Genomic DNA, 27,059 nt, shown 5'->3' with positions numbered 1-27,059 from the left:
GACTCTCGTTCCTCAAAGAGCCGTAGTTAGGAGGAGTAAGGTGGTGCACCCGATCCCAGGGCCCAGCACTTACATGACGTGACCTCCAGTAGGAGAAAGGGCAGCAGCAAAGACAGTAGTCCTCCCAGGGGTAAGCACGGACTGACTGAGCACCTACAACTTCCCAGACGCCGGGCTAAAGACTTTTCGAAGATCACTTCCATAATTCTCAAACCATCCCTTCATCTATTTTACCCACGAAAAACTGGAGCTCAGAGAGGCTAAGTAACTTTCTCGAGGTCACAAATTACAAAGTACCGTTGTTAGGACTCAAACACAGATCTGGCTCGAAATACTAGGAACTGACTGCCCAATTCTTTCTGTAAACATCACTCGGGCCATTTGGACGGTGCTCTATTTTATCACAGCATAGGTTTGCCCTGGCCGAGATCCCAGAGGCTCCCAAACCCATTGTGACCTTCCAGAACTCGCCTAAGCTTGGGAAGGGCCCTTGGCTTCTCTTAGCTGATTAGTACCAGTGTGTCTGGTTTGCCTACACTTGCTCATGACTGATACCTGCCTTGGGCTCACTTTATTCCCTTAAGCACATCATCTGTCTCTACAGTTTACAAAGTTCCCCTGTGTAGGTGATTCCGGCGTGCACTCTAGTGAGTTCCCCATTGGCCTTCTTGTTTTCATTTTGTATCTTTATATATCTATCTCTAGAAATGTGAGTTGAAAAGATAGTGCATGAGAAATTAGAGCATGAATTTGCCTCCAATTCATATTTGGTTCCAACAACTGATCATAGGATTTTTATTATGTTGCTAGCCTCTTATTTCTCTTCATTACTTTGAGACAGAAATGCCTAGGAAGCTAACTCTTGCTTGCCTCCATAATTTATCTTCATAAAAGGAAACCGAAAGACAATTTAAGGAGGAAGCAAAGATAGTGCGGGAATTTAAACCACTTTACATAAAGCATTAGCACAAAGTTGCTCTCCTAACATCCACAGGAGGGCCACTGATAAGATGCATTCTCTTCTCAGAAGAAATATAATTGGCTGATAAGAGTTTCCATTAGCAATTTCGATGCCTATGGTCTCAAGCTTGCAGAAATCACTTACCTTTGATTGCTCTGGAAATCCAATCAGGATAACAATAAGATGGTCTGCGATATGAGAGCCTGCATCCAGAGGTATGGGCAGGCACGGAGAGGAGGCATTTGGACACACTGCATTATGAGTGAGGGAGCCCAGGAGTAGCCAGGACAGCAGACGGATGCGGGAGACACACTCGATGAATTCTTTCGGTCTAGCAGGTAGAAGGAAGTGTTAAAGGCGATTTTATGGTTGCTGTTTTGTTGGGCGCTCACCAAATGCTTATTGATGGAGGGCATTAAAAGTATGGTTTTATAGGCAATTACATACAATAAAACACCAAGGTGACAGAGTGCCAACAAAATGATGTATCTGTTTTTCTGGTTTCCTGCTCTGATCCCGGACCTTAGCTGCTTGAGAAAAGAGCAGCTTCTGGGGACACGGAATTAAAAATCATTCTTCCACCAACCTGGCTGCCTTTCCGACTAGCTTCTTTTTCTAAACTCTTTCTTCCCATTGGAAGGTTTGACATCCCCACTAGAGGGGAAGGAATCGAGGCAGACACCTAACACACAGCCACCCATTTTCCTGCCTTCCTGGTCATTTCCTTCCGCTGCCCTCCTGCCCTCCTTACCCCGACTGCCCGCCTTCCCTCCAGCCAGGAAGCTGACTGTGCAAAATGGCAGCCACAAACCAGCCCACGCGCCCCTCTCCCTCCTGTGTCTCCTTGCGCTCCATCTCCTCTCCGCAATGGATTTTGTTCTAGCTGCAATCCAACATGCTCCTGGAAGGCAGATGCTATGTAAAGTGCTCAATAAATGCCTATTGATTTATTTAACCAGTTCGAATTAAGAGTTAAAACTGCACTTCTAAGCTCCAAGTTTTCATCATCCATCAGGATATGGCTGAGGTTCTTGTTTGAGGGCAAGTTCCTTTTACTGGCAGCATATCAGGAAGTGCTCGTGTTCAAAAATGCTGCCAGGTCAGCAAGTATGGAGATGAGGCTTGGTTCCCATCTTCCCAACCAATCACATCCCACTCCCGTAAAGCTTCGATGCATCCGTTAGCCCAGGCCACAGTACTAATAAGGGCCTTACCCTTGTTGCATTGCAGAAGGGGGATGATAGAGCCAAGGCAGATAGCGAATCACAGCTTTGTTATCTCTGTGGTTGCCCCGTGAGATTTCCATGGCTGCAATCTGAGCCAGCCCAACTTTGAGATGTCCACCAAAGGTATCTTCATGCAGAGGCTGGGAACATGTCTTCATGTGGCTCTGCAAAAGCAAATGGTGTTTCATGACTTTGGCAGAGTACCTGGAAATCTTCCAGGCCACTTGTTAAAAAGATGAGGTTGTCATTCCCTCACCTTCTAAACCACCACTCCCAAGCATACAACCCATTTAAACTTCTTCAATGGCTTCCCATTGTTCTTAGGATAAAGGGGGGGAAAATTCCCTAGCATGGACTAAAAAGCCTAGGATGATCTAGCTACTGCAGACCTCTGCATCTTACCCCTTCATCCCAGCTACACTGGCTCCCTCCCATTCCTGGCCTTTGCTCATGCTGGTCTCTCTGCCCAAAATACTGTCCCTGCCTCTCTTCACCCAATTAACTGCTATTCATTGTTCAGATTTTAGCTCAAATGTCCCTTCCTCCGGGAAGCCTTCCTTGACTTCCCTGGCTAGGTCATATCATCCTATAGGAAGTTCCTATACCACTGTTTTACCCTCTTTCATAGCAGTTGTGAAAGTCACACTTTTACTTTATCTTGTATGAAATTTTCATTAAAATTGGCCCCCACTACCAGACTATAAATTAAACGAACACGGCTACTGTGTCTTTTTGCTCATTGTCGCATCCCTGCTTGCCTAGAACAATGCCAGGCATCTGACAGGTGCTCAATACATATTTGTTGAATTAATGTAGAAAAACTCCTTTTCACAGTGTAACTTAGTGGAAAGACCACTGAACTAGAAATTGAGACCTAGGTCCTAGCCCCAGTTTTGCCCTAATTAGTCACATGGCCTTAGTCAAGCTTTTTGCTCTTTCTGATCTGCCTCCTAATTAATCTATGTCAAATCGGAGGGTTGAATTATGTCTCTAGTCCCCAACCTTTTGATCATCATGGATCCTTCTTATTGTTTTTCTCTGTATTTTGAAAATGGCTATAAAACTAACTAAAATGTTTAGGGAACAATGTTTCCTCTTATTTACACTTGATATCAAAGTCATTTGGGTGTGGACAACCCAGACTCAGCGGTCAGTGACCAGTGCGTGGTCAAGCACCAAGGGAGCCTGCTTAGGAATGCCTGGGTTCAGACACCATGAGAAGTCAGCAGTTTAAATTCTGGTTCTACTTTCCACCTAGCATTTGCAAATCCATCCCTATCCCAAGAAACACTTGGATCATCTGAGCAGAGTCTGGAAACGGTTGGGCGATGGAGGAACCGCATTTGTAGCTGATGACCTTCTGGAATCATTTACTGCGAGCTTGCAATCTGGCTGCTCCTTGGACCGTGTTTGGATCCCCTTCTGCCCTCTGTCCAGGGCCTTCCCCAAATCTCTGAGACTATCAATCTTTTAGCTCCCTAGTTGACTCATGGCGGGGAAGTTGACTTGTATCAGTATTCACCCGACCCTGCAAAGCAATCAGTCAGGAACCTTGACAACTTCACTGGGATTCTGTCCATATGCAAATCAGATTTTGTTCTATCCCTTGTCTTTATTTCCTTGAAGAAGAGAGCTTTGATGCAGATAACCATGAAAGGCTTACGTTTGCATAATGTGTTACGGTTCACAAAAGTCTCTTCACACGCACAACACCACGTCAAACCTCGTAACCATTGGCAAAGGTAGATGTTAGGCTTGTCTTGCAAAGGAGGGAACGGAGGCTCAAGGTAGTTAAGTGACACTACACGGCGTAGTGAAAAGAGAATGACCGGGAGCCACTGGAGTCTTGGGTCAACCCTGACTCCACCGCTTAGCAGCAGGACCACCTTGAGCAAATTACTGTATCACCCCAGGCCTCAGTCTCTACATCTGTAAAATGGGGACCACGCTTTACCAGGGGCATCGTGAGAACTGAATCAATGGCAAAATGAAAGCTGTGCACATCACTCCTGCCATGGAAACAGCCTTTCCGTTCTCTTTTCCCTCTTTGCACAGCCTGAAAACCCAGTGCTTCAGACCCCCAAGAGTCTGGGTTTGTTAGGGCCGCGGCTGCCGGAGGAAGCCTCTTACCTTGAGTTTGGTGAGCGTGTGCATGTCGGCCATGAAGTCCAGCACCTCACTGATGTACTGCCGCACACACTCCATCGCGGCAGTCCCACACTGAAACACAAGGACAACGCTGGGGGCGCCTTCACCGCGGCCCTGACTGCAGTCACTGTCTTGTTCTGGCTTCACGCTGTTTACTAACGAGCTGTTCCAGTTTCTGGAGCTCTGACTCACTCCGTTACTCTCCAGAGTCTGTGACTGTCTGCCCACAATTTGGACAAAAACTGATAAAAGGCTGGTGGCGAGGCGCTAAGACAGCCCAGGCGAGACAGGAGTTAACCTGCTTTTTCTCCACTGGGGGATCGAACTGGGTTTTGTGTGCTTGTTTTTACACTGGCCTGGATACACAGATTTAGCCTTTGTAGAAAGCCATTAGGATCAGAGTCCTTATGACATGAATCAACCCTGAAACTACACTAACCCTTATCACTCTGGGGAGTCTTAAATACGCACCAAATACGTGCCACCTAATTCTGACACCAGAAGTTCAAACCTTTTCCCATCAAAAAACGAAAAGGATAGAAACAGACTTCATGTGTGCTGAAAGAGTCCAAGATTCTCATATTCAAGTCACTTGCAATTTAATGCCTTATGCACAGTAGGCATGCAATGAAATAGATAAATGTATGCTTTATGCTTGCTGTGTTCTTGCTAGGGATAAAAGAGAGAGAGAGAGGTGAAATGATCCTCTTCCCCCCGCACCAGCAGCCTGTTTGGGAAGTTTTCAAGGGAAAGAAAGCACACTTGTGTCCCCCGTTATTAAATGGCATAAACCTGCCCGGGGCAATGCAGTGAATTTAGGATTATAAGCAAAGAAAAGGCAAATGAACAGACAAGCTGCTCCGTGAAAGCTCTATGAGTGAGCCCACACATCGGGCCGGGTATAATGTGGATCAAAAGCAGGCCGTCTTTGAAGCCATCTGAATACTATGCTAAGGCCTTTCTTGGCTTTCTTTTGGAAAATCTGGAACATCAGAGACTTAACTAGCTCCCCCAGTGGCGCTCATTTTCCCATATGCATGTAAATTTGCACAGCCCTGAACTATCTCACCTTCTATCTCTTCTAGAATGTTACGCCTGTCAGTTCCTCTGACACGATAACAAACAGTAAAATAAGGTCATTGGCAGCGCTGTCAGAGTGTTTTCCCAGCATCTCATATGTTCTACGGTTTTCTTCTTTTAATTTAAATCAAGGGAAGGAATTATAAAAGGTTATTGTGTTCCTGCTTTTGGAATATTAATCCTTCAGTGCAAGAAAGGATTTCCCCCCGATTTATTCCATTTTCTCTGACCTTTCACATGTCATGCAAATAGGAGCATATACTCTGTTCTTTAATTTCTTGAAAAGGATTTGTTTCTTTCATAGGCAATATTTTATACCATTTCAACAAGGTAAATGTCAAAGAAAATAATTACAAGGAGCATTATTCAATATTTGTCTTCTCACTTTGAATTTCAAAAAATGAGAGCGAAGAATTTACTAATATCCAGTTACTTTTGCTCCAGAGACAGCACCTACATCTAATAAAAGCTTTAAAATACAGGATCATCTTAGCCATCTACACTTATAAAACAAAGCATATCATTTCCAATCCCCCCCACCCACCTTTTTTTTTTAATTACTTTGCAAAATGTGAGCATAACCTTAGGTGTGTTGTTTTTTTTAAAAAGTGAAAAACATAACGAGTCAAGTTCTACTTGTTTCAGAAGGCCCATATTTATTTCAATAAGGAAACTGATGATAAGGTACTGAAAAAGCAGCCGAAACTCAAAAACATGAATGAAAGTGAATCATACCCAATTCTTCCTTGAAACTCATATCTCATTTCAAAGTTATGTTTCTTAGATTACAAAAGTAACACATGTTCAATGTGGAAAACTTGGGAAATAGAAATTAACAAAAAGGAGAAGAATCACACAGTCCTAATTCCTGTCCTCCACTTGTGAGATGGTCACTATGGATATTTCCTTCCGTTTTTTTGAACACATACAACATACACATATACATATAATTTTCATAAGGCTGGGATCATTTTTTCTAGCCTGCTTTTAAATTAAATCCATCATAAGCATTTTCCAATTAATTATTCTTTGAAAACGTGATTTGGTAGCCACATAATAGCCTATTTTATAGAGGCACCTTACTTTATTTAAACATACACTAATATTAGTCAACACCAAAAAAAAAACCAAAACCACTCTGATTAAAAAATGGGCAGAAGACATGAATAGACATTTTTCCAAAGAAGACATCCAGTTGGCCAACAGACACAAGACAAGATGCCCCAACATCGCTCATCATCAGGGAAATGCAAATCAAAACTACAATGAGATATCACCTTACACCTGTCAGAATGGCTAAAAAAAAAAAAAAAAAAAACAAGAAATAACAAGTGTTGGCAAGGATGTGGAGGAAAAGGAACCCTTGTCCAGTGTTGGTGAGAATGTAAACTGGTACAGCTACTGTGAAACAGTATGGAGGGTCCTCAAAAAATTAAAAACAGAAACACTGCATGATCCCAAAATTCTACTACTAGCTATTTATCCAAAGAAAACAAAAACACTAATTCTTAAAAGACACATTCACCCCTATGTTTATAGCAGCATTATTTATAGCCAAGATGCGAAAGCAATTTAAATATCTGCCAATGAATGAATGGATAAGGAAGATGTGGTGTGTGTGTATACACACACACACACACACACACACACACACACACACACACACACACTGGAATATTACTGAGCCATGAAAAGGATGAGATTGTGTCATTTGAGAACACGGATAGACCTAGAGGTATCATGCTAAGTGAAATAAGGCAGACTGAGAAAGACAAATACCATATGATTCCATTCATATGTGGAATCTAAAAAAAAAAACAGTGAGTAAACAAACAAACAAAAAGCAGAAGCAGACCTATAAACACAGAGAGCAAACTGATGGTAGCCAGAGGAGAGGGGGGTGGGGGTGGGCAAAATGAGTGAAGAGGAGTGCAAGACACAGGCTTCCAGTTATGAAATGAGTAAGTCACAGAAATAAAAGGCAGAGCATAAGGAATACAGTCAATGATACTGTACTAGCCTTGTGTGGTGATGGACAGTTGAGGAATGCCAACACTGAGCAGAGCATAACATAGAAACTTGTGGGATCATCATGCTGTCCACCAGAAATTAATGTAACATTGTATGTCAATGATACTCTAAATAAAAGTTTTTAAAAAAACAATACACTCATGTTAGGTCTTAATTTTGTTTCCATATTTTTACTATTTTAAATGCTACTCTAATAAATATATTCCTTATGTGTATATTAAATTATTTTTTCCAATATCCTACTAGAAGTAAACTGTCAAACTGTTCTTTGGCAAGGTTGTACCATTTTTCACTACCACCAGCAGCTTATAAAAATGCTTGTTTCATATCATCAGCAAGTTTAATCATTAAGAAAGACCTGCCAATTTGCTAGCTGATTTTAATTTTTATGTTTTTAAATATTTTAATACTTTGTATTAATTTATAGTACACTGATTGCTAGTGAGGGTAAAAGGCATATTCTGAATGGCTTGCTGGGCACTGGAAAAGGTTCTACATATGGATCCTGTAACTGTTTTTGCTTTTCTGTTGTTATTGGAATGTTTGTCTTTTACTTGTTGATTTCAACAAAATTTTTATTTATTAAGGATTTTATTTTTTAAGCTATCATGTAGGTAGTAAATACGGAGTTTTAAAGAATTAAACAATAAGGAAACTAGTGGGTATGCAGCAGAAACTGGCTAAGTCCTCACAGAACTGCTTCTCTTCTTCCCTTGCATGCAACTAGACCAAATTTCCCACCATCCCTTGCAGTCAGGAATGGCCATATGACAGTTCTAGCCAACGGAGTGTGAGTAGAAGAAATATGCGTCATTCAGACCTGTTGATTGCAGAGGACTGCCCATCAGAGAAGGAATCTGACCCCCAACTTTCATGTGGAAGTCCTCCTCCTTCTAATCTGGACACCCATTTAAACTTTATATGAGCAAACAATCAACTTTTTGTGTGTTAAGTGGCTGGAAATTCATCTCATGGCATCCTCCATCACCCTAACTGCTATTAAGAACTCTTTAAAAAAACAATAGTCTAGTAATCCTTCCCAAAAATATATTATAAAGAAATAGTCTCAAATATGGACAAAGATTTAAGCACAAAGATGTTTCTCACATATTAGTTACAATTGCAGAATATTGAAAATAATGAAAATACCCCAAAATAATTAATGTTTGCTAATATACACACTAGGTAATGTTTACTTAGCATGACTCGAGGTCTGGCATCATGCTAATAGGCTTTCCATGCATTGTCTCACTCCATCCCCAAACTAGACATTGGGCCCTATTATATCCCATTCTATAGATAACACAAATCAAAGAATCATAGATTAAATAACTTTCCTGATCACACAGCTAGTAAATGGCAGACCTCAGACTCTGGTGTGAGTCTAACCCACATGCACTTAACCACTATTCTATGGTGCCTTCACATGAGGTAATAACACTGCATCCATCAAACTTTGGGGATAATGCTTAGGACATATGAAGCCAAAGCCACATCTATATCATAAATTCACTAGGTTTAAAAAACATGCATAGAAAAAGTGAAAGAAAATACATTAATATGTTGGCAATAAAACTATCTCTGGGCTGAGTGATTGTTACTTTTCCTCTGTCATAAAATTTTTCCACATCAAAAAAAAATTAAATAACCAGTATTTAAAAAAAATAATGTTTAGCATTGGGGGTAAAACTGGTATACTTGTAAATTAATAAAACCCTTTTAGAAAACAATATGAGAATACATACCATTAAGACATTCCTACTCGCTGACTAAGGAATTTATGCCAAGGATATAATTCAAAATAAACATGAGGATGGTCTTTATATGAACATATATATACTAGCAATGAAAGTGGAAAGTAAATAAATATCCAACAATATGGAAATAAGCAAATTAGCATACTGAATAGATCAAAGTATGAAAAAGTTTTCTAAAACAACAGAGTTCTAATTGTAAGGCAGAGGGATTATAGGTGATCTTTTTTCTTTAAAATTTACTGAAAATTTAATTTTTTTTTCAATTAACAATGAATATCTCTAAAGTTTCTGAGTTTCGTTGCAACTTGCTCTCAGTGTTATTGTGGTTTCTCATCTTCAGCCCTGTTAGTGACAATCTTAACCTATTTTACCAAATTATTCACTAGTTGATAATAATGGGAATTCTTTTTTTTTTAATTTTCAGAGGAAATAGTACAAAGGAAACCAACGTATCACAATGCTTATTTCTTTCCGGCAGTAGTTAAATTGAATTGTTTAACAGGAGCCAGTCTAAGAAAACTGATTCTAGAAAAACTGAACTGTAATCAAATGTATTTTGTATCTCTGGTAATTTCTTTCCTCCCCTTAACTAGCTGCTTCAGTTTTACTCATGTCTCCTGGAATTAAAAGTTTCCAGGGGCTGGGATTAATTGAAATTTTCACTAGTGTTCTTTTAAAAAAAAAAAATGCTAATATGTTCTCAATTTTATAGTGTTTTTTCCTATCAAGAGTGAACCAGGACACAGACCCAAAAATACCTATTCACTAAATGGGGAAATGAGAAGAAATATAAAATGTAGACAATTAATTCAGTCAGGACTTACTCCAGGTACGGAGGCAATCATCTGCTTGCTCAGGATTGTTGACTCAGCTAGTTTGGTTCCAGCATCTGCACAAATAAACTAATAAGAAATTGAAAGCATAATTACTTTTAAGAGCACTTAGACAGTAATAAGTTATTTATAGTTTTATTAACTCAGTTTAAATTCGTTAGTGTTTACTCTCATGACAATCTGCCCTGGATATATGGGGCTTGCTAATCATGACAGTTTGTTCCTATCAGAAATTCAGTCAAGTGGTACTGAGATTAATACACAGATTCTTACTTTACCCAGACAGCTAAGAGGCACTGCAATGGTGCATTCAGTCAAGGGAGAAAGGAAAGATGTCAACACTATCAGATTTATTCTGAAGTTATTCTATTTATTCTTTAGTACTTCTTGACAGTTCCTGAATTCACATAGATTTTTTCCAGACTTCATCATTATATTACACATTTAAAATGAAGACAGAAAAACAATCAACCTCATTGTGAGTATTCTACCTGTTTCTTCCCATCCGAGGCCCCTCAGTTGCTGGTCTTGCCTCTCTCACGTCACCCACACCCATCCTCTGTGCTGACAATGACCCTCACCCCTGTCCCTGCCTCACGGTACTTTTCACACACTTCCCCTGTAACAGTCACGACACTAGACTGCAGTGACCTAGGAGTCTATGTTGCAACCCCCTACGAGCTCTCCAAGGGCACAGACTCCATTCACCTGCCCCGCAGAACTAGCTTCCTGCTTGACATCATGGAGGGGCTCAAGCAAAACCATGTGAAATGAATCAATGAATCAATTATGACAAGATCATGATGGGGATGGATTTGCCAAGTTACGATTTAATTTGCTTCATTACAGATGTTTATAGGTGTTTCCCACTTAATACAACACCCAACTGTGTATTAATGGTTTCAGGAAAAAAAGTTAAACATGAAGTCTGTAGAGTTTGCTATGAACGATTAAGTCCTGCTTAATTTCTCTTGCCTGGCCTCTGGCCAGTGGCCCCAACAACTCTGGGATCCAAAGGTGCTGTTACGCATAGTTCAGTGGCTCTGGAAGAAGCTTTGACACTGAGAGTTCTTCCTACCCATTCCACTCTCACACTGGAAGAAAAGTTAGGTAGGTCAAGATGATGGGTCCTGCGAGGCAGGTTAGGTCCCTGGCAAACTGGGGAGAAGTAATACGGGTTCGGGTCATAGAGAAAAGCTCAAGGGGCCCTGATAAAAAACAGAAACCAGCATACTGTCAGGCTAATCAGGGCTCAGAATCAGAGCATTAATAGGTAGCGGGTTTTGGCTAACAATGCAGAGATTTCGGCCAAACACCTTCTGAGGCACCCTGAGCCTTCTTGTTCAAGGCCTTGTTCAAGAGCTGGTCTTCAAGCACAGTCCTCCAGGAGGAGTATTTCATCACAGAACTGAGCTGGGGGCCAGAGGAGAGTGAGCACAGCTGTCTCTGACAGCCACATGGCAGGAGTAGATGCGTATCTCCACTCCTCATTCACACACAATCATCTCCATTTGCCTCAAATATAGTTACAGAAAGCTGAAGAATCTCTTTGGCCATGAACTCTGACTCTGGCAAAGAAAGTACCAGCTAGTAACATCCAGGGAACACTTAAAATTTTCCATTATTTTATTCAGGAATGCTTACCACCTGGACTTATTCCTAATATAAGTAAAAAGAAATAAATCAGGTTTTTTTTTTAAAAAAAAAAGGAAAGCCTAAAACTTTGGCCAGAACCTGTCAGTAAAAAAGTAAAATATTGGATGGAAGTACATGGTCAAAAGAAGAAACAGTTCCAACCTTCTGGCAGATACTGCATGTTCTCCCATAAAATGTATTTTCAAAAGCTATCTGAGTCTGTAATCTAAGACAAACTACTTAGAACTGAGTTTCAAAACCTCTGTCAGGATACCAACATTTTAATTAATTTCTTTACAGCAGAAATGAGAGCCAAAAGCCCAGGGGAGGACAGAAGTACATACAAGTGTGAGGGAAGGGAAGCTCAGACAGAGAGGATGCTCTGCGGTGGTTTCAGGCCTATGGCCCCCTAATGTGTGCTTCCATGGCCTGGCTGTGCCCTTGAGAGCAAGAGAAGATCAGTGGAGAAGCAAAACTTCAATGTCTCTATCTCCCTTCAGAAGAAGCCCTTCTCGCCTCCCATATTCAGCAAAGCTGAACGAGTAGCATCATGGAAGTAGGTTGTCAGTCATATCACGTCCTCGATGGGAGGTCAAGTTAAAATGTCTGTTTTGCAGTAACTCTTAGAAGTCAAAATTAATCAAAAATCACCCATCTACCATTTGTTTTTTATCAATGCCTTTAAACCCAGTGTAATTTTGGGGGCGCCCGGCTGGCTCAGTCGGTAGAGCATGCAACTCTTGATCTCGGGGTTGTGAGTTCAAGCCCCATGTGTGGTGTGGAGTTTACATAAAATTTAAAAAACGTTTTTTAAAAAATAAAAATAAATAAATCCAGTGTAATTTTCACATAATATGTACAACTAAAACCTTAATAAATGCTTCTGTTTTTTTACACAGCTGCCAACCATGAACTGCAATACCCCATTCGGATTGTACAGAATTGTTCACAATATAAAGATATAACCAAAACCAGAGAGGGAAAGGATGTTTTTCGCAGAGGGAAGAATTCCATACTTTGAGACAGAAATATGCCTAATGAAACATGCACTCCCGCACGAACACAAAAGAATACAAAAGAAACACGACATCTATTATGTGCCATTGTTAAATTCATTATCAAAATGAGACTCAAAATAATATCTCCACCTCTCACCCAGAGAGTGATCAGATTATTAGTAACTCAACTAATAATAATAACCCCACGTCAACAGTAATCTGTGACTTAAAGACAACAGCCATCCCTCCGCATGTCTTTGTCCTCCAGCCCACCACGAACCTATCTTTAAAAGTGAATGTTTCACCCACACGGTTTCTCACGCTAGACTGTGCAGGTATCTCCCACACAGTGGGAGAGCCACATGCAAATTAGCAGAATGTCTACTCTGGACCCATAATAGGAGTTGAGGAAATGCTTTTTGATTTGGGCTTATATAGCCTTTACGGAGGCTTTTAATGAGTTACCACTCTATTATGAAGACTCTGCTTTAATCCCAGCGAGAGAACACTTATAATAACCTATTACACATAAGCTATCTACAGGCGACCAGCGGAAAAGAAGAGGTTGCTGGTGAAAGCAAAAATGTCCACGGGTCTGAATGAAAACAAGATAGGGCACCTGTCCAAAGTGCTGAAGAACTATGCCCTGCTGGTCGACAATCTAGATTCTGAAGAACACACATATCTTTTTCAATTTGGCAAATTCTTTCCTATCTCCGAGCCTCTTTTCTTGAAAAAGTAAAGAATCCACTTGCAGGGCGCCTGGGTGGCTCAGTCGTTAAGCATCTGCCTTCGGCTCAGGTCATGATCCCAGGGTCCTGGGATTGAGCCCCACATCGGGCTCCCTGCTCCACAGGAGGCCTGTTTCTCCCTCTCTTGCTGTGTGTCTCTCACTCCCCCTGCTTGTGTTCCCTCTCTTGCTGTGTGTCTCTCTCTGCCAAAAAAATAAATAAAATCTTTAAAAAAAAAAAAAAAAAGAATCCACTTGCACATCTAAGGACTCCTGACCTGATACACAAGTCAAAATAAGTACTAGGAGCCATGGCTAGACGACACAGTGAGCAGGTGGGAGATTTCCCATGAGACCAGGCCTCCAGAAGGAATTTCTAAGAATTAAAAAACCAATTGGTACATACCCTACCTTGAACCATTTAAAACTTGGGTGGCCCCACATCCCTTGGGTAAATGTTCCATTGTTCTTTAAGGGCAGAGTACGTGGTAAACAACAAAGATATCATCTATCTATGAGAAGAATGTTAAAGGCTCCATGTCTGTGAACTCATCTATCCAGTCCATGATTAGAGAAACAATAATGAAAATACCCTAGTGGTCCCTGTTGGAGGGAAGAATGAAGGGAAAACCCAAGGCCTGAGCAACTGACTCTGTCACTAATGCAGCCAGGGGTCATTCAGGATGGATCCCTGGGGGAGTTTTTCATTCCAATGGATTCTTTCCTTTCTGTTTCCAAGTTGCATTTTCAGTTAAACAAAACCACTCCCACTATCAGATGATGGTTGCTGATATCTGTAGAGGAAGTCACTGTTGGCCCCAGACAGATTATCTGTCCGTACTGTGAGCCTGGTCTTCCAGGTGCCAGGAACTGATATTCCTTCAGTAAGGATGAAAGCTTCTCTCAGACTCCAGACTAGATTCTCTGGTCTAAGAGAAGCTACCAGACAACAGGCTATCACCTCCACCATCGTCCAGAGAACACCTGCAGGAACCCTGCAGTCAAGGGCAAGAAATAAAGGAACTGGGAAAACCTACAGAAAGATGTCCTATTCATAGAGACAAAAGATGCTTCTCCCTCAGCCCATGAGGGGCCCCATGGAGGACCTCTCTCCTTGGCTAAGGAGGAACCACTGGGCAGATAAGGAAACTACCTCTGTTTTTTCAAGTGTGCTTAACTTTAATTTCTCTCAGTAATGAAAACGGTTTATTCTAAGAGTATATAGAACAAAAATGTATTACTTCAAAATGGTGTACTGTTTAACATTTTTTCATCAGGAAGATTGAAACATTATTCATAAAGTCGTTTCTCATGGGCATGACCCCAAAGTGTCTCCAAAATACCTCTCCAAGTTAAATAATTTTACAACTTGATTCTTAACATTTAATGATTCCATGATAAATACATACTTGTTCTAAAAAGATGAAGATGGTATTTATTTGAAATGGTATATGAGACTCCAAAAAACACATTCAGAGCAATCTACTCTTTGGGGCTTCTTTATTCCTAAAGCTAATTTGTTTTTATTTATTCACCTAGTTGTGATGCACTAATCACTGTTTTCATGGTTTCCTTAAGCAATGGGCAATTTAAACTGTCAGTGTTCTTTTGCTGTCTTGTGACAAGTGCTTATTAGGGTTGACAAACGTACTTCACAGAAAACCAGCCCCCAGCAGCAGTCATGGCATGGGGTGCTAGACCCCAAGAAGATCAGCCAGACGGATCAGCTCTGCTCAAGACGGAGGGCAATGAAGGGAACGTTCTCCGAGGGAAGCAGGAAAGCACTATTAGGGCTGGAAACCTAGGCTGTTTGCAGGTGCCCATCTGGAACACTATCCACCACCTGAGCCGGCCACCCCCTCTGCTCTAGCACTTTCCATACTGTGCACACTTCCAGTAGAGTGGTTAGCACGTTATTGGGATAGTGTTTATGTCTTTTATACCGCCATATCCCCAGAACCTAGCCCAACACAGGTGGTTGGTAAGAAGCCAGTGACTCCCATTCACTGTCAGCCTGCTAGCTTAAATCCCTCATGGGCCTTTCCCCCTAAGCCCAGTCCACCTGCCCTCTTCTCCAAACTAGCATGGATCCCTTTCACCCTTATGGTCGGTTTGTGTCCAAGGTGCTTGTACTCAAAAGCAGTGAAGCTGCTGCAGCGGAAGTAGGAGGGGCTGGCCAGGGGCAATCCCCCAGAAGAGCTTCAAAGTCAGCCCCTCCTTAGGAACATGGGTACTTCCTGGCTATGATTTGTCTTCCGTCTTCCTCTTAGGTTGTCTAGCGCTCTGGTACAATGCGAGCCGTTTTGTTTTGCTACATCATGCCCGACATTCATTGCTGGCATTGGCCAGCGATCAGTGCTCTCAGAGGGCTTCAGGGTGCCCCGGAAAGCCAGACTAGGGCTCACCGAGAGCACACCAACTTCTCACTAAATCTCATGCCTTTGAGAAACGTTCGATTCTGGTTCTAGGGATTAGGAGTCTGTGGTGGGGGAGGAGGGAGACCAGTAGTAGATATTAAATGCTAAGGGACAGCTGTTGTTCCTCCTCGTCTCCCAGGGAAACTAAACTTCTGCACATACCTCAATGCCCACACAGTCCCTCTTCCACACCACTTCCTTACTCAGTGCGCACCTCTGCAACTGTACCCATCACCCTGTGTTGGAAATGTCTGCTTACATGTCAACTTCGCCCACTGGACTGTAAACTCCCGGGAGGAAGGGGCAATGGCTTAATCATTTCCCCAGCACCTGGGCCAGGTTCAGGGCTCTGACTGGCTTACTGAGCCTTCCTCCATCTCCCAGGCTGAGCCGGCCACCCCCTCTGCTCTAGCACTTTCCATTCCGTGCACACTTCCGGTAGAGTGGTTAGCACATTATTGGGATAGGGTTTATGTCTTTTATACCGCCATATCCCCAGAACCTAGCCCGACACAGGTGGTTGGTAAATATTTGTAGTGGGAGATACTACTGAATAGTCAATGTGGCTATTTGTCAATAGTCAACGGCGCCAGCTGATGGAAGACCTCATAGCTCAGGTCAGTGCAGGTTTTCAGTGTAGGGAGTAACCTGATAAAAAGCAGAGTTTGAGCAAAATTCCTTTAGTCAGCCAGAGGCCAGAAGCCTGCATTTGTGTGGAGAGAGGGGAAGGCAGTACAAACAGCTAGGAGCTGTCAAGGTGAGAGGGGCCAGGAGCCTGACGAGGCTGTGCTCCACACTGAGTAGACCCTGGTGGATGCGGACACCACTTATGTCAGCTGTGTGGTCTTGGGCAAGTCACTGAACCCCCCTGAGCCCCAGTCTCTCACCTGCAACACAGAACTAATACCTCCCATGGTTGTAAGGAGTAAGTGAGGGGAGGATTAAAGCACCCAGCATGCTGCTTGGCACACCATGCTTATGACCTTTCCTTCTCCCTCATCTCTCCCAATGGCACCCCAGGTACCTAAGATTCAGGGACACTTGTCTAGTTCTTTGATATCAAGCTCCCATTGTCCCCTGGTCATTTAACCTCAACCTTGTAGGCCCAGACTCTGAGACTGGTCTTCATGCTCATCAGGAAGAAATAAAACAGCTGTGATTCGTTTCCTGAGCACTTTGCACAAAGGCAGTCTGAATGATACCCTGGTCCCAGGCGTAGTGCATGGCCACGTCTTTAAGTCTAGCCTTGGAGTATGAGGTGGGGTCCCAGTCTACCTGATCCCCTGCTAACTTCTCTAGCATACCAGCCTGCTTTTCTCAACTTCATCCTCATTATCCCTAAATTTATTCCACCTTCCTGTTAAAGCCTCCCCCCATTGCTTGAAGCCAGTCAGCCCCTGGTGCTGAACCCCAACCTCATAAAAGACACCCACCAGTCCTTGGTGGCCTAGCTCAAATGCCACCTCTTTCATGAAGTCTTCCCTGATTTCACATCATATGAGATGGGATGCCTCTTGCTCTTAACTCCCCACCAGGACTTTGTTTATATATATCTCTCTCACAGCACTAGTCAGAGCCTATCATGTGTGATAAAAACTTGCACACTTGTCTAAGATGCTGAGCTAAGGATGCCAGGGATGGAGGGTTTCAGCCCCTCATCAGCAACCCTACAGCCAAAAGCATTAACTCGGTAAGTTCTCCAGAACCTTCTTTGTATGCATTCAAGCCCTTCTGCCTCGGGGCTCCTATGGGTGCTGGTGCTTTTCACCTCCACCTGCCACCCTGGCTGGACTCCGTACGTCCTGCCACTTGATTGTCTGTGGTCGGGCACCTTCAATTCTGCTTCATGGAGATGTGGCGACCCATCCATATGGACATGACTCTGCAACCAGACCTCAGCCTAGTCCCCCATTTGTGGCTTTATCAGTCCCCTACCAGCTCCGGTAGCCATTCATGAGTTGCCCTCTGACCTAACCAGGTGTAAATTTCTTGAGGGCAGAAATCAGTGTCCCCTTCTTCTTTGGCCCCTCACAGCACTAGCTGCACCGTAGGAACAAAATAAATGCTCCCTTTCTGTCTTTCTTAGCCAGTGGAAGTGCCAAGGGCATAATATTACTTCGGTCATGGCTCATATAAGATAGATTAGTTCTCATTTCTGGGAGGAGTTATTCGATTTGTGCATATGCTCCACACCTTTCTTAATTTTTCCAAACATGGTGGATCTTGTGGAAAGTATTACAAACAACACAGAAGCCCACCTGGACAAGCAGGAGGAGGTTTGTATCTGGTAAAGGGGATTTGAGCTTCAGGGCCTGCAGGAGCTCCAGAACAACACTACGAGACAAGTAGAATTTATCCCGCTCCTAAACAGAACAAAAGAGAAGAAGGTAAGCTATGTCTAAAAACTCGGTTAGAACAGATCTATGTCAAAAGAGCTTCCAAAAGATTCACAGGTTGGAAATGAAAACCAGTATTTGAAAATGCATAATGACCTGTCCTTAAGAAATAAAACTCAAACGAAAAAGAAAAAACTTTAAAGGGCATTTTTGTGTGCATAATGAGTTTATAGAAGCACCGAGAACACATCACTCAACGGATAAGAAAAAGATAGGATATCTCTTAAATACTGAAACCACTGGATTGGGTTCTTGTTCACAGGAAATGATAAGTTCCAAGAAATGCAGAAATTAAACAAATCGAAAAGCATTATTTCCAAAAGAAAATGATTTATTTAGAGAAAAATATATATAGCTATTTTCAGGGTCTCGTATCCTCTCTAAAGAACCCACTTTTCAAATGTGCTGCTAAAGCATGCAGAAAAATAGAGAGATGGAGTATATTATGTACTACCCCCCATCTTTGTCAAATTGCAACATGTTGATTTAACATTTTTCACAATAAATAAAACATCCCAGAGGGGTGCCTGGGTGGCTCAGTTGGCTAAGCGTCTGACTCTTGGTTTCCACTCAGGTCATGATCTCAGGGTCGTGAGATCAAGCCCCACATCAGGCTCCACACTTTGGAGCCTGCTTAAGATTCTCTCCCTCTCTCTCCTTCTGCCCCTCCCTCCACAACTCATGTGCTTGCTATCTCAAAAAATAAAAAAATCACAGAAACAGTTGCAACCACCTATATGGTGCTGTCTTTTCTTTCTCCCTTCCTTGAAGTAGTCACTATTTTGAGCTTTCTATTACAGTATCATACTGTGCATCTCTTTCTGCAACTTATAATTTCTCACTACATTATATTTTTGAAATTAGTCCCTATTGATACATGTAGCTCTAGTTCTTTTAACTAAATGGCTTAATTATATTTTATTATATGAACACACTGGAATTCATTGATCTGTTCTCCTGTTAATAGAACATGGGATCATTTTCAATTTTGTAAGTTTTTTTTTATTGCCAACTACAACACACATGCAGAAAAGTACATAAGACACAAATGTGCAGATAAAATGGACTCGTATCGTCTGAACGCCAAGGTCAAAGAGCAAGCACATCGCAAGCACCTCAGAAGCCTGCTCTGTGCCCTTTCCTGATCATAACCAAGTAACCGGATCTACTTTCTTTTCTTTCTCCTCATTTTTACTCATGGTATACTGCCCTCTTGTATGTCCAATGATCTTTGCGTGCTGAAAGTTTTATTAAAAAATTATTTCTAGGGGCGCCTGGGTGGCTCAGTCGTTAAGCGTCTGCCTTCGGCTCAGGTCATGATCCCAGAGTCCTGGGATCAAGCCCCGCATCGGGCTCCTAGCTCTGCGGGAAGCCTGCTTCTCCCTCTCCCGCTCCCCCTGCTTGTGTTCCCTCTCTCGCTGTATCTATCTCTGTCAAATGAATAAATAAAATCTTTAAAAAAATAATAAATAAATAAATAAATAAATAAATAAATAAATAAATAAATAATTATTTCTAGAAATCATTCGAGGCTTGAAATGTTCTCTTCATCCAAAGAGCTCTCTGCTTTTTGCCAGCTTCCTGGAAGCACTAGCCTGGTCCAGGGTTACCTTAATAAACACACAAGCCTTGTAATATCTTATCTTGGGCCACCAGAGGGTGTGACACTGAGCTCAATTGGTGTGAGGACGATTTCATCTCTGGGTTATCTTTACTTTGTGGTCCTGTGCAGAATCAGACCGAGTCCCTGCTATTGAAAGGTCCTGGATTCTGACTCTTGTTCCCTTCCTGGATCTTCCAGAATTGCAACTCAGCCTCTCAGTCACATCTCTGCCCTTCTGTGCTCTCCCAGATCTTAGCCTGGTGATTCATCTATATCTGGTTAGCATTTTGATGCACTGAAGTTTGCAGAAAATATTCTGTTCGCTTCTTTTTTAACTTTTTAAGTGGGAAGATAGGTTCAAATGATCTAGCCCATTATTATCAGGAGAGAAGTCTAAAATTTTTATTAAAATTATACTAAATTTATAGGTTATTTTGTGAGAATTAACTGTCTTTATCATGCTGGATCCTCATCCACGAACATGAGGTCTGTCTCCATTTATTTAATGTTGTCGAATAAAACTTTCTGGTTATCTCCATAAAGTTCTTGCACATTTCTGTTAGATTTATTCTTTGTTGACACAATAAATGACATCTTTAAATACATTTAAAGTATATTTTGTAATCATTTTAGCCGAATATTAAAGGTGGAAGATTCCTGGGTATTCATTTGTAACCAGCATCCTTGCTGAGCTGTCTCACAACAGTTACAAAAAGATGTCTACATTTCTTCAGTTCATTTGTAATTACATCATCTATGGAAAGTGAGAGTTTTATTTTTCCTTTCCAATCCTTATACATTTGATTTCTTCTTCCTATCTTACTGAATTGAGGACCTACACCTGGACCATAATGAACAGAAGCAGTGATAATGGGCATTCTTGTCTTACTTAGTATTTTGAAGGGACCACATTGGCATTTCACCAGTAAGTATAACGTTTCCCAGAGGTTTCTGGTAGGCACCCTATAACAAGCTAAGTAAGTTCCCTGCTATTCCTAGTTTGACAAGAGTTATCACAAATGGATGTTGAGTTATATAGAATGCTTCTTTTGTATCTGAGATAATGACACACATTTTTCACCTTTATCCTGGTAACATGGTGACATAAATCCATGTTCTAATATTTAAACCATTCTTATATTTCAAGCAAATCCTCACTGGGCCATGAGGCTTTATTTTTTTGACACATTAATTTGCTATTATTCAACCTGAATATTTATACCTTTGGAGTAGAATTGGCCTGTAATTTTCCTTTCTCCCACTGCCCTTGTCTGGTTGGGATCAAGATTCTACTGGCCTCATAGAAGATGTTGGAAGCTCTCCCTTCTTTCAAGTCTCTATTAGTTTGCACAAAGTAGAGCTCACTCTGTTCCTTCAGTGTTTAATAGAAGTCATCTTTAAAACTGCAACAGTTACTCATTAGTGATTCCATTTTTTTAATCATTTAGGCCTAGCCATCTTTTTTTCCTGGTTGTCGTATGTTACATTTTTCTAGAAAATTGTCCCTATTGTCCAAGATTTCAGATTTACTAGCATATAGTTGTTCCTTTCAAATTCTCTAATATGTCTAGAGTTACATTCTCTTTTTCATTGCTCATATTCTTTATCTGGGCCTTTTCTCTGCTTCCCTTGATCAGTCTTGCCAAAGTTTTATCTATTTTATTAGTCTAACCCAAGAGCCCCCTTCTGGTTGTACTGATCCTCCACTGTAGCTATGTTTTCCATTTCATTAATTCTTGCTCTTATCTTTATTATTTCCTTCTTTTAAATCATCTTATAGTTACTCTGTTATGCTTATTTCAACTTGACTTGTTAGCTCATTTCATTTCTCTTTTTTTCCAACAGAAGTATTTAAGACTATACATTTTCTTCTAAATATCTCTGTGGCTATAGATCTCAAATTTTAGAATGTAGTATTTTCATATTTGTGTCGTTACAAATATTTTTCCAAATTCTCTTATCTCCTTTGATGTATGAATCATTTAAAAGTATATTTCAAATTTCCAAATATAGCAGGTCCCAGACACCATTAATCCATTAGTACCTTTGTATGAATTTGAGAAAGGATACATCCATACATATTAACACATACCTGCAAACCTGAGAAATGGCGTGCATTTCCAGGGCCCTGCACTCGGTAGGTCTGGCTGCATGTGTGTGTACGCCCTGTCACTCACTCACACACACCCTCAGCACCACACAGGTACACATTCTACACACAGCCCACCCCTGTAAAGGGACCGGTCAGAGTCAGAATCTGGCAGGGAGCCAGGACTTAGACATCTGACAAGAGGGGACAGTCCCCGGGGTGGTAGCTGGGACAGGGCCTAGCTGCCTACACGTGTGTGTGCCAGGAATGTGTGCACGTATGCTGTTCCCCGTGTGTTTAAGGCCCTTTCAGCTGGTGTGGCTTTATGTACAGGGTACCTATCCCAGCTGTTCTAGGACTTAACCAGGAGGCCCCAAATCTCTACACCTGCCTCAATAGTCACATAAAATGTAGTATGTCTAAGATGTAAGTGGCGTTCCCCTAGATGTGGAGCCTTCTTTAGGTCACCCTTGAACACCTATATGTGGTTATGATTTTGTTATTGATTTATAATTTAACTGCATTGTGATTAAAGAACTTGGTCTCTTTGAAACAGATTCCCCAGTGTGTGTTAAGAATTTATTTGTGGACTGGGGCGCCTGGGTGGCTCAGTTGGTTGAGCGTCCGACTCTTGATTTCAGCTCAGGTCTTGATCTCAGGGTCATGAGTTTAAGTCCCGTGTTGGGCTCCACACTTGGTGTGGAGCCTACTTAAAAAAATAAAATAAAATAAAATAAAGTAAAATAAAATAAAGTAAAATTAAAATAAAATAAAAGACTTTATTTGTGGTCTATTACCTGTCCTATGTTTACAAATGTTATGTATATGCTTTTTCTTTTTTTTTTTTTTTAAAGATTTTATTTATTTATTTGACAGAGAGAGACATAGCGAGAGAGGGACCTGAGCCGAAGGCAGATGCTTAACAACTAAGCCACCTAGGTGCCCCTGCTTTTTCTAAAATACATTCTCAAATTGGTGGATTCAAGATTCTTTATATGTCTATTGGATTCAATTTGCTCATTATATTGTTCAAATCTAGTAAATCTTATTCATTTTTTATCTGCTTGATCTATTAATTACTGAAAGAGATGTGTCAAAATCTCCCATTATGAGTATGAATTTGGCAACTTCTCTTTGTAATTCTATTCATTTTTTGGTTTACATGTATTAAGGCTGTATTATTAACTGCACAAGTTTTAGAACTGTCACATTTTCCTAGTGAATTGTTCCTTTTATCAATACAGGGCAACCTTTTTTATAATAATACCTTTTAACTTAAATTCCGTTTACTGGTTTCAGCTTTATTTTAATTAGTATTTCCTGGTATATTTTTAAACTATTTTTCTTTCACACTTTCAACAGTGTCTTTAGATGTGTTTTAGATATATCTCTTATAAATAACACATAGCTGGATTTTAAAAATCAAATCCAAAAATTCCTGGGCCGTCTGGATGGCTCAGTCAGTTAAGCCTCTGACTCTTGGTTTCAGCTCAGGTTGTGGTCTCAGTGTCTTGAGATTGAGCCCTGAGACGGGCTCTGTGCTCAGCTTGGGATCTGCTTAAGACTCTCTCTCTCCCTCTGCCCCTCTCCCCCTGCCTCTCTCTCTAAAATAAATAAATCTTTTAAAAAAATTTCTTATATTCATTATGATTATTGGACTATTGGATTCATTTTTTTCAAGATTTATATAATATGTTGAATGCTTTAACTCTAAACCCCAACTACACATACTCCTCTCATCTTGTAGTTATTCAGTATTTTAGCGTCATCTTGTTTGTGTATCCACCCAGTCATTATTTTAATTATTACTGCTTTATACTGTCAATGATCACTTAAGAGTTCTCTACTTGACCAATTTCTTAGAGCATCAGTCCTTCATACATTTCACTCCTTCTTGGTTCAGTTTTGTTCTTATTGTAATGTATCTTTTAGTACTTGTTTCAGTTGAGAATATATTAGAAAATTTCTTATTTTCCTAATAGTTGATTTATTTAGCCATCACTCATTTTTTTTAAGATTTTTTATTTATTTATTTGAGAGAGAGAAGTAGAGAGAGAGAGAACAGGAACAGGGAGAGGAGCAGACTCTCCGCCGAGCAGGGAACCTGATGCGGGGCTCGATCCCAGGACCCCAGGATCATGACCTGAGCTGAAGGCAGATGCTTTTACCGACTGAGTCACCCAGGCGCCCCTAGCCATCACTCTTAAATCAGAGCTTAGCTGGTAGAGAATTCCAGGTAAACAGTTATTTTTTTCTTATAATTTTAAAGACATTTTTTTCCATTATCTTCTAGCTTCCACTGTGCTGTTGAAAAGTTTGTTGTCAGTCTATCTGTAGAATGTCTTTTCTCTTGGTTGCTCTTAAAATGTTTCATTTGTCTTGGCTATTCTGTCAAGCTGTACCTAGTCACACAGACTGTGACGTGAGCAGGTAAAACATTAGTTTATTTGTAATACTCTTAGGGACCACTGTGCTCCCCGAATCAGAGCAATTACGGCTTTCAGCAATTCTACAATTTATAAAAAGTCTATTTTCCCTCTCTGAAACACTTACTAGGTAGATGCTCAATCTTCTCTTTATATTCTTCATCTCCATCTCTTTGCTGTATACCGCGCAAGTTCTTCTGATCCTCTTCCCATTTCACCAACTCCCTCTTCGGCTATGTCTTATTTGCTATTTAACCCGTCTGCTGAGTTCCTTATGCCTATTTCATCTGTAGAATTTCTGCTTTGTTCTCACCTACCTGTTCTTTTTTCCTTTCTTTTTAAAGTGACTAGATCTCTTCTCAGGTTTTCCTTCATCCTTTATATGCTTGTCATTTAAAGGTTGTTTTTATAGCCTTTATCACATAGTTCTAATATTGGAAATTCTTTTTTTTTTAAAGATTTTATTTATTTATTTCACAGAGAGAGACACAGCGAGAGAGGGAACAAAAGCAGGGAGAAGGGAGCCTGATGTGGGGCTCAATCCCAGGACCCTGGGATCATGACCTGAGCTGAAGGCAGATGCTTAACGACTGAGCCACCCAGGCACCCCTAATACTGGAAATTCTTATGGGGAATAATCTTGCTGCTTTTGGACTCTGCTGCTCTACCTCATGGTGGATTACTTCTTTACATGCTTTGTAATTTTAGTTTGTAAACCCATGTTCATCAGGATTGTAATTCTGGAAATTCTATTGGGCCTAGATTGAAGTCCTACCCATCCAGAGAGGTTTGAGGATTGATCTTGAGCTTACTTCTACCAAACACTCCAATGCTATTACCTGCTCTGTATCAATGTTACTTGACTTTTCGTTCTGGGGACTCACAGAGCATGTAGGTATTTTAAATTCACACTCCAAATATGTTCAAAGATAGGCTCATGTTTACTAATTCTCAAGGGAAACTATAACTCTTTCTCAGTTCCTAGGCTCATATCCCATTCTTTTTCACCTCTACATAAGAATATATTCTTTCCAAATCACCCTTTTACTAAATGTATAGGCTTTCAATGGTTCTGACTTTCTGCTGGGGATGACTCAGAGCCAACTCCAAGCCTGAAACAGTCCCAAGACCTTCTCTGTGTGGGATTTAAAACACAAGTCACTAATGATAATTGGTACAGCCACTGTGGAAAAGAGTATGGAGCTTCCTCTAAAAATTAAAAACATAAATACCATATGATCCAGTAATTCCACTATTGGGTATTTACCCAAAGAAAATGAAAACATTAATTCAAAAAAAGATATATGTACTCTTATATTTACTGCAGTATTATCTACACTAGGCAAGTGTCCACTGATAGATGAGCGGATAAAGAAGATATGTGTGTGTACACACACACACACACACACACACACACACACACACACACACACAGGAATATTACTTAGCCATGAAAAAGAATGAACTCTTGCCATTTGAGACAACACAGATAGACCTACAGAGTATTAGGCTAAGTGAAATATGTCAGACAGAGAAAGAAAGTGCACATAATTTCACTTATATGTGGAATCTGAAAAACAAAACAATCAAAAAACAGACTCTTAAACATAGAGAACAAACTGGTGGTTGCCAGAGGGGAAAAGGGTGAGGGGATGCATGAAACAGATAAAGGGGATTAAAAGATACAAACTTCCAGTTATAAAAATAAATAATTCATGGAGATGAAAAGTACAGCATTGGGAATATAGTCAATAATACTGTAATAATGTTGTATGATGACAGATATATTTATTGTGGTGAGCATTAAGTAATCTATAGAATTGTTGAATCAATGCAGTGTACACCTGAAATTAACATAACATTGTATGTTGACTACACATCAACTAAAAATAAATAAATAAAATAAAATAAAATTAGATATATGCAAATCTAAAAAACAAAACTCGAGCCACAAAGCTCCTAAGACAAGTAACTCCCCTACCTGAGGACTGCTACAACAATATCAGCTTATATGCTTACCACTCTGGTTCTCAATTTCTTCTCCAATTTTGCCCCTTTTATTTTTACAAAATTACCTAAACAGTTAAAATCATGTTCATTACATTTTGTCCAACACTTCTATTGTTTTAAGTGGGACAATTTTCAATTATCTAGACTGCCAGATTGCCAGGAAGAGAAGTCTCCAAAGCCCTTACCTTTCCATGCCTTTTCTCTTGATTAAATAAGGGAGAAGGTTCAATAAGACAGTGCTCTTTCTTAAACTATTTCCAAAAGCTTCCCATTACCCATGAAGAAAGTGGGAACACCCTAAGACTGAAGCTTTCTACAAGAAATAGTCATTTTGAGTTGGACACCTGGAAATGGGTACATGACAACAGAAGTGGGAGGCCACTAAAGTGACGACTGGTTAGGAGGGCATTTAATGTATAATGAATGTTCAAAACTAGGAATACCCTGACTTCAAAATAATGGAAGGTCCTCTGTAATCAATCTCTATAGTGCACAGCACTGAAAGCACAAACTCATTACGGTTCTTCCTCTTAAAAAATGTATAATTTAAACAAACCAAGCATAAAGAAAATTAAGAAATAAAATGACTTCTTTTCATTGTATTTGTATATCTTTTCATTGTCTCTGGTACTGTGCCCTACCAGAGGATCTATTGTTTTAAGTGACAAAAAAAAAAAAAGGAGTAAGTTATTTTTCAGGAAGGATTTGAAAGAAGAAAA

The 27,059-nt window shown here is 40.6% G+C and overlaps 1 protein-coding gene across 13 annotated transcripts in view; it reads right to left on the bottom strand.

The window, feature by feature from the left end:
- UNC79 (unc-79 subunit of NALCN channel complex) overlaps positions 1–27,059 on the bottom strand; it is a 239,798-nt gene that overhangs the window by 16,105 nt on the left and 196,634 nt on the right. For all 13 annotated transcript variants that reach the window (XM_036071607.2, XM_078054135.1, XM_036071606.2 and 10 more), the window contains 5 exons: positions 18,075–18,179; positions 10,028–10,105; positions 4,318–4,407; positions 2,176–2,351; positions 1,106–1,292 (listed from right to left, as the gene is read on the bottom strand). In XM_036071607.2, coding sequence (XP_035927500.1) covers positions 1,106–1,292; positions 2,176–2,351; positions 4,318–4,407; positions 10,028–10,105; positions 18,075–18,179 — 636 coding nt within the window. The remainder of the gene's footprint in view (positions 1–1,105; positions 1,293–2,175; positions 2,352–4,317; positions 4,408–10,027; positions 10,106–18,074; positions 18,180–27,059) is intronic.

The sequence above is a fragment of the Halichoerus grypus genome, chromosome 8, assembly GCF_964656455.1.
Source record: "Halichoerus grypus chromosome 8, mHalGry1.hap1.1, whole genome shotgun sequence".
In the NCBI taxonomy this organism is placed as follows: Eukaryota; Metazoa; Chordata; class Mammalia; order Carnivora; family Phocidae; genus Halichoerus; species Halichoerus grypus.
This window is presented reverse-complemented; position numbering and strand designations above follow the sequence as displayed.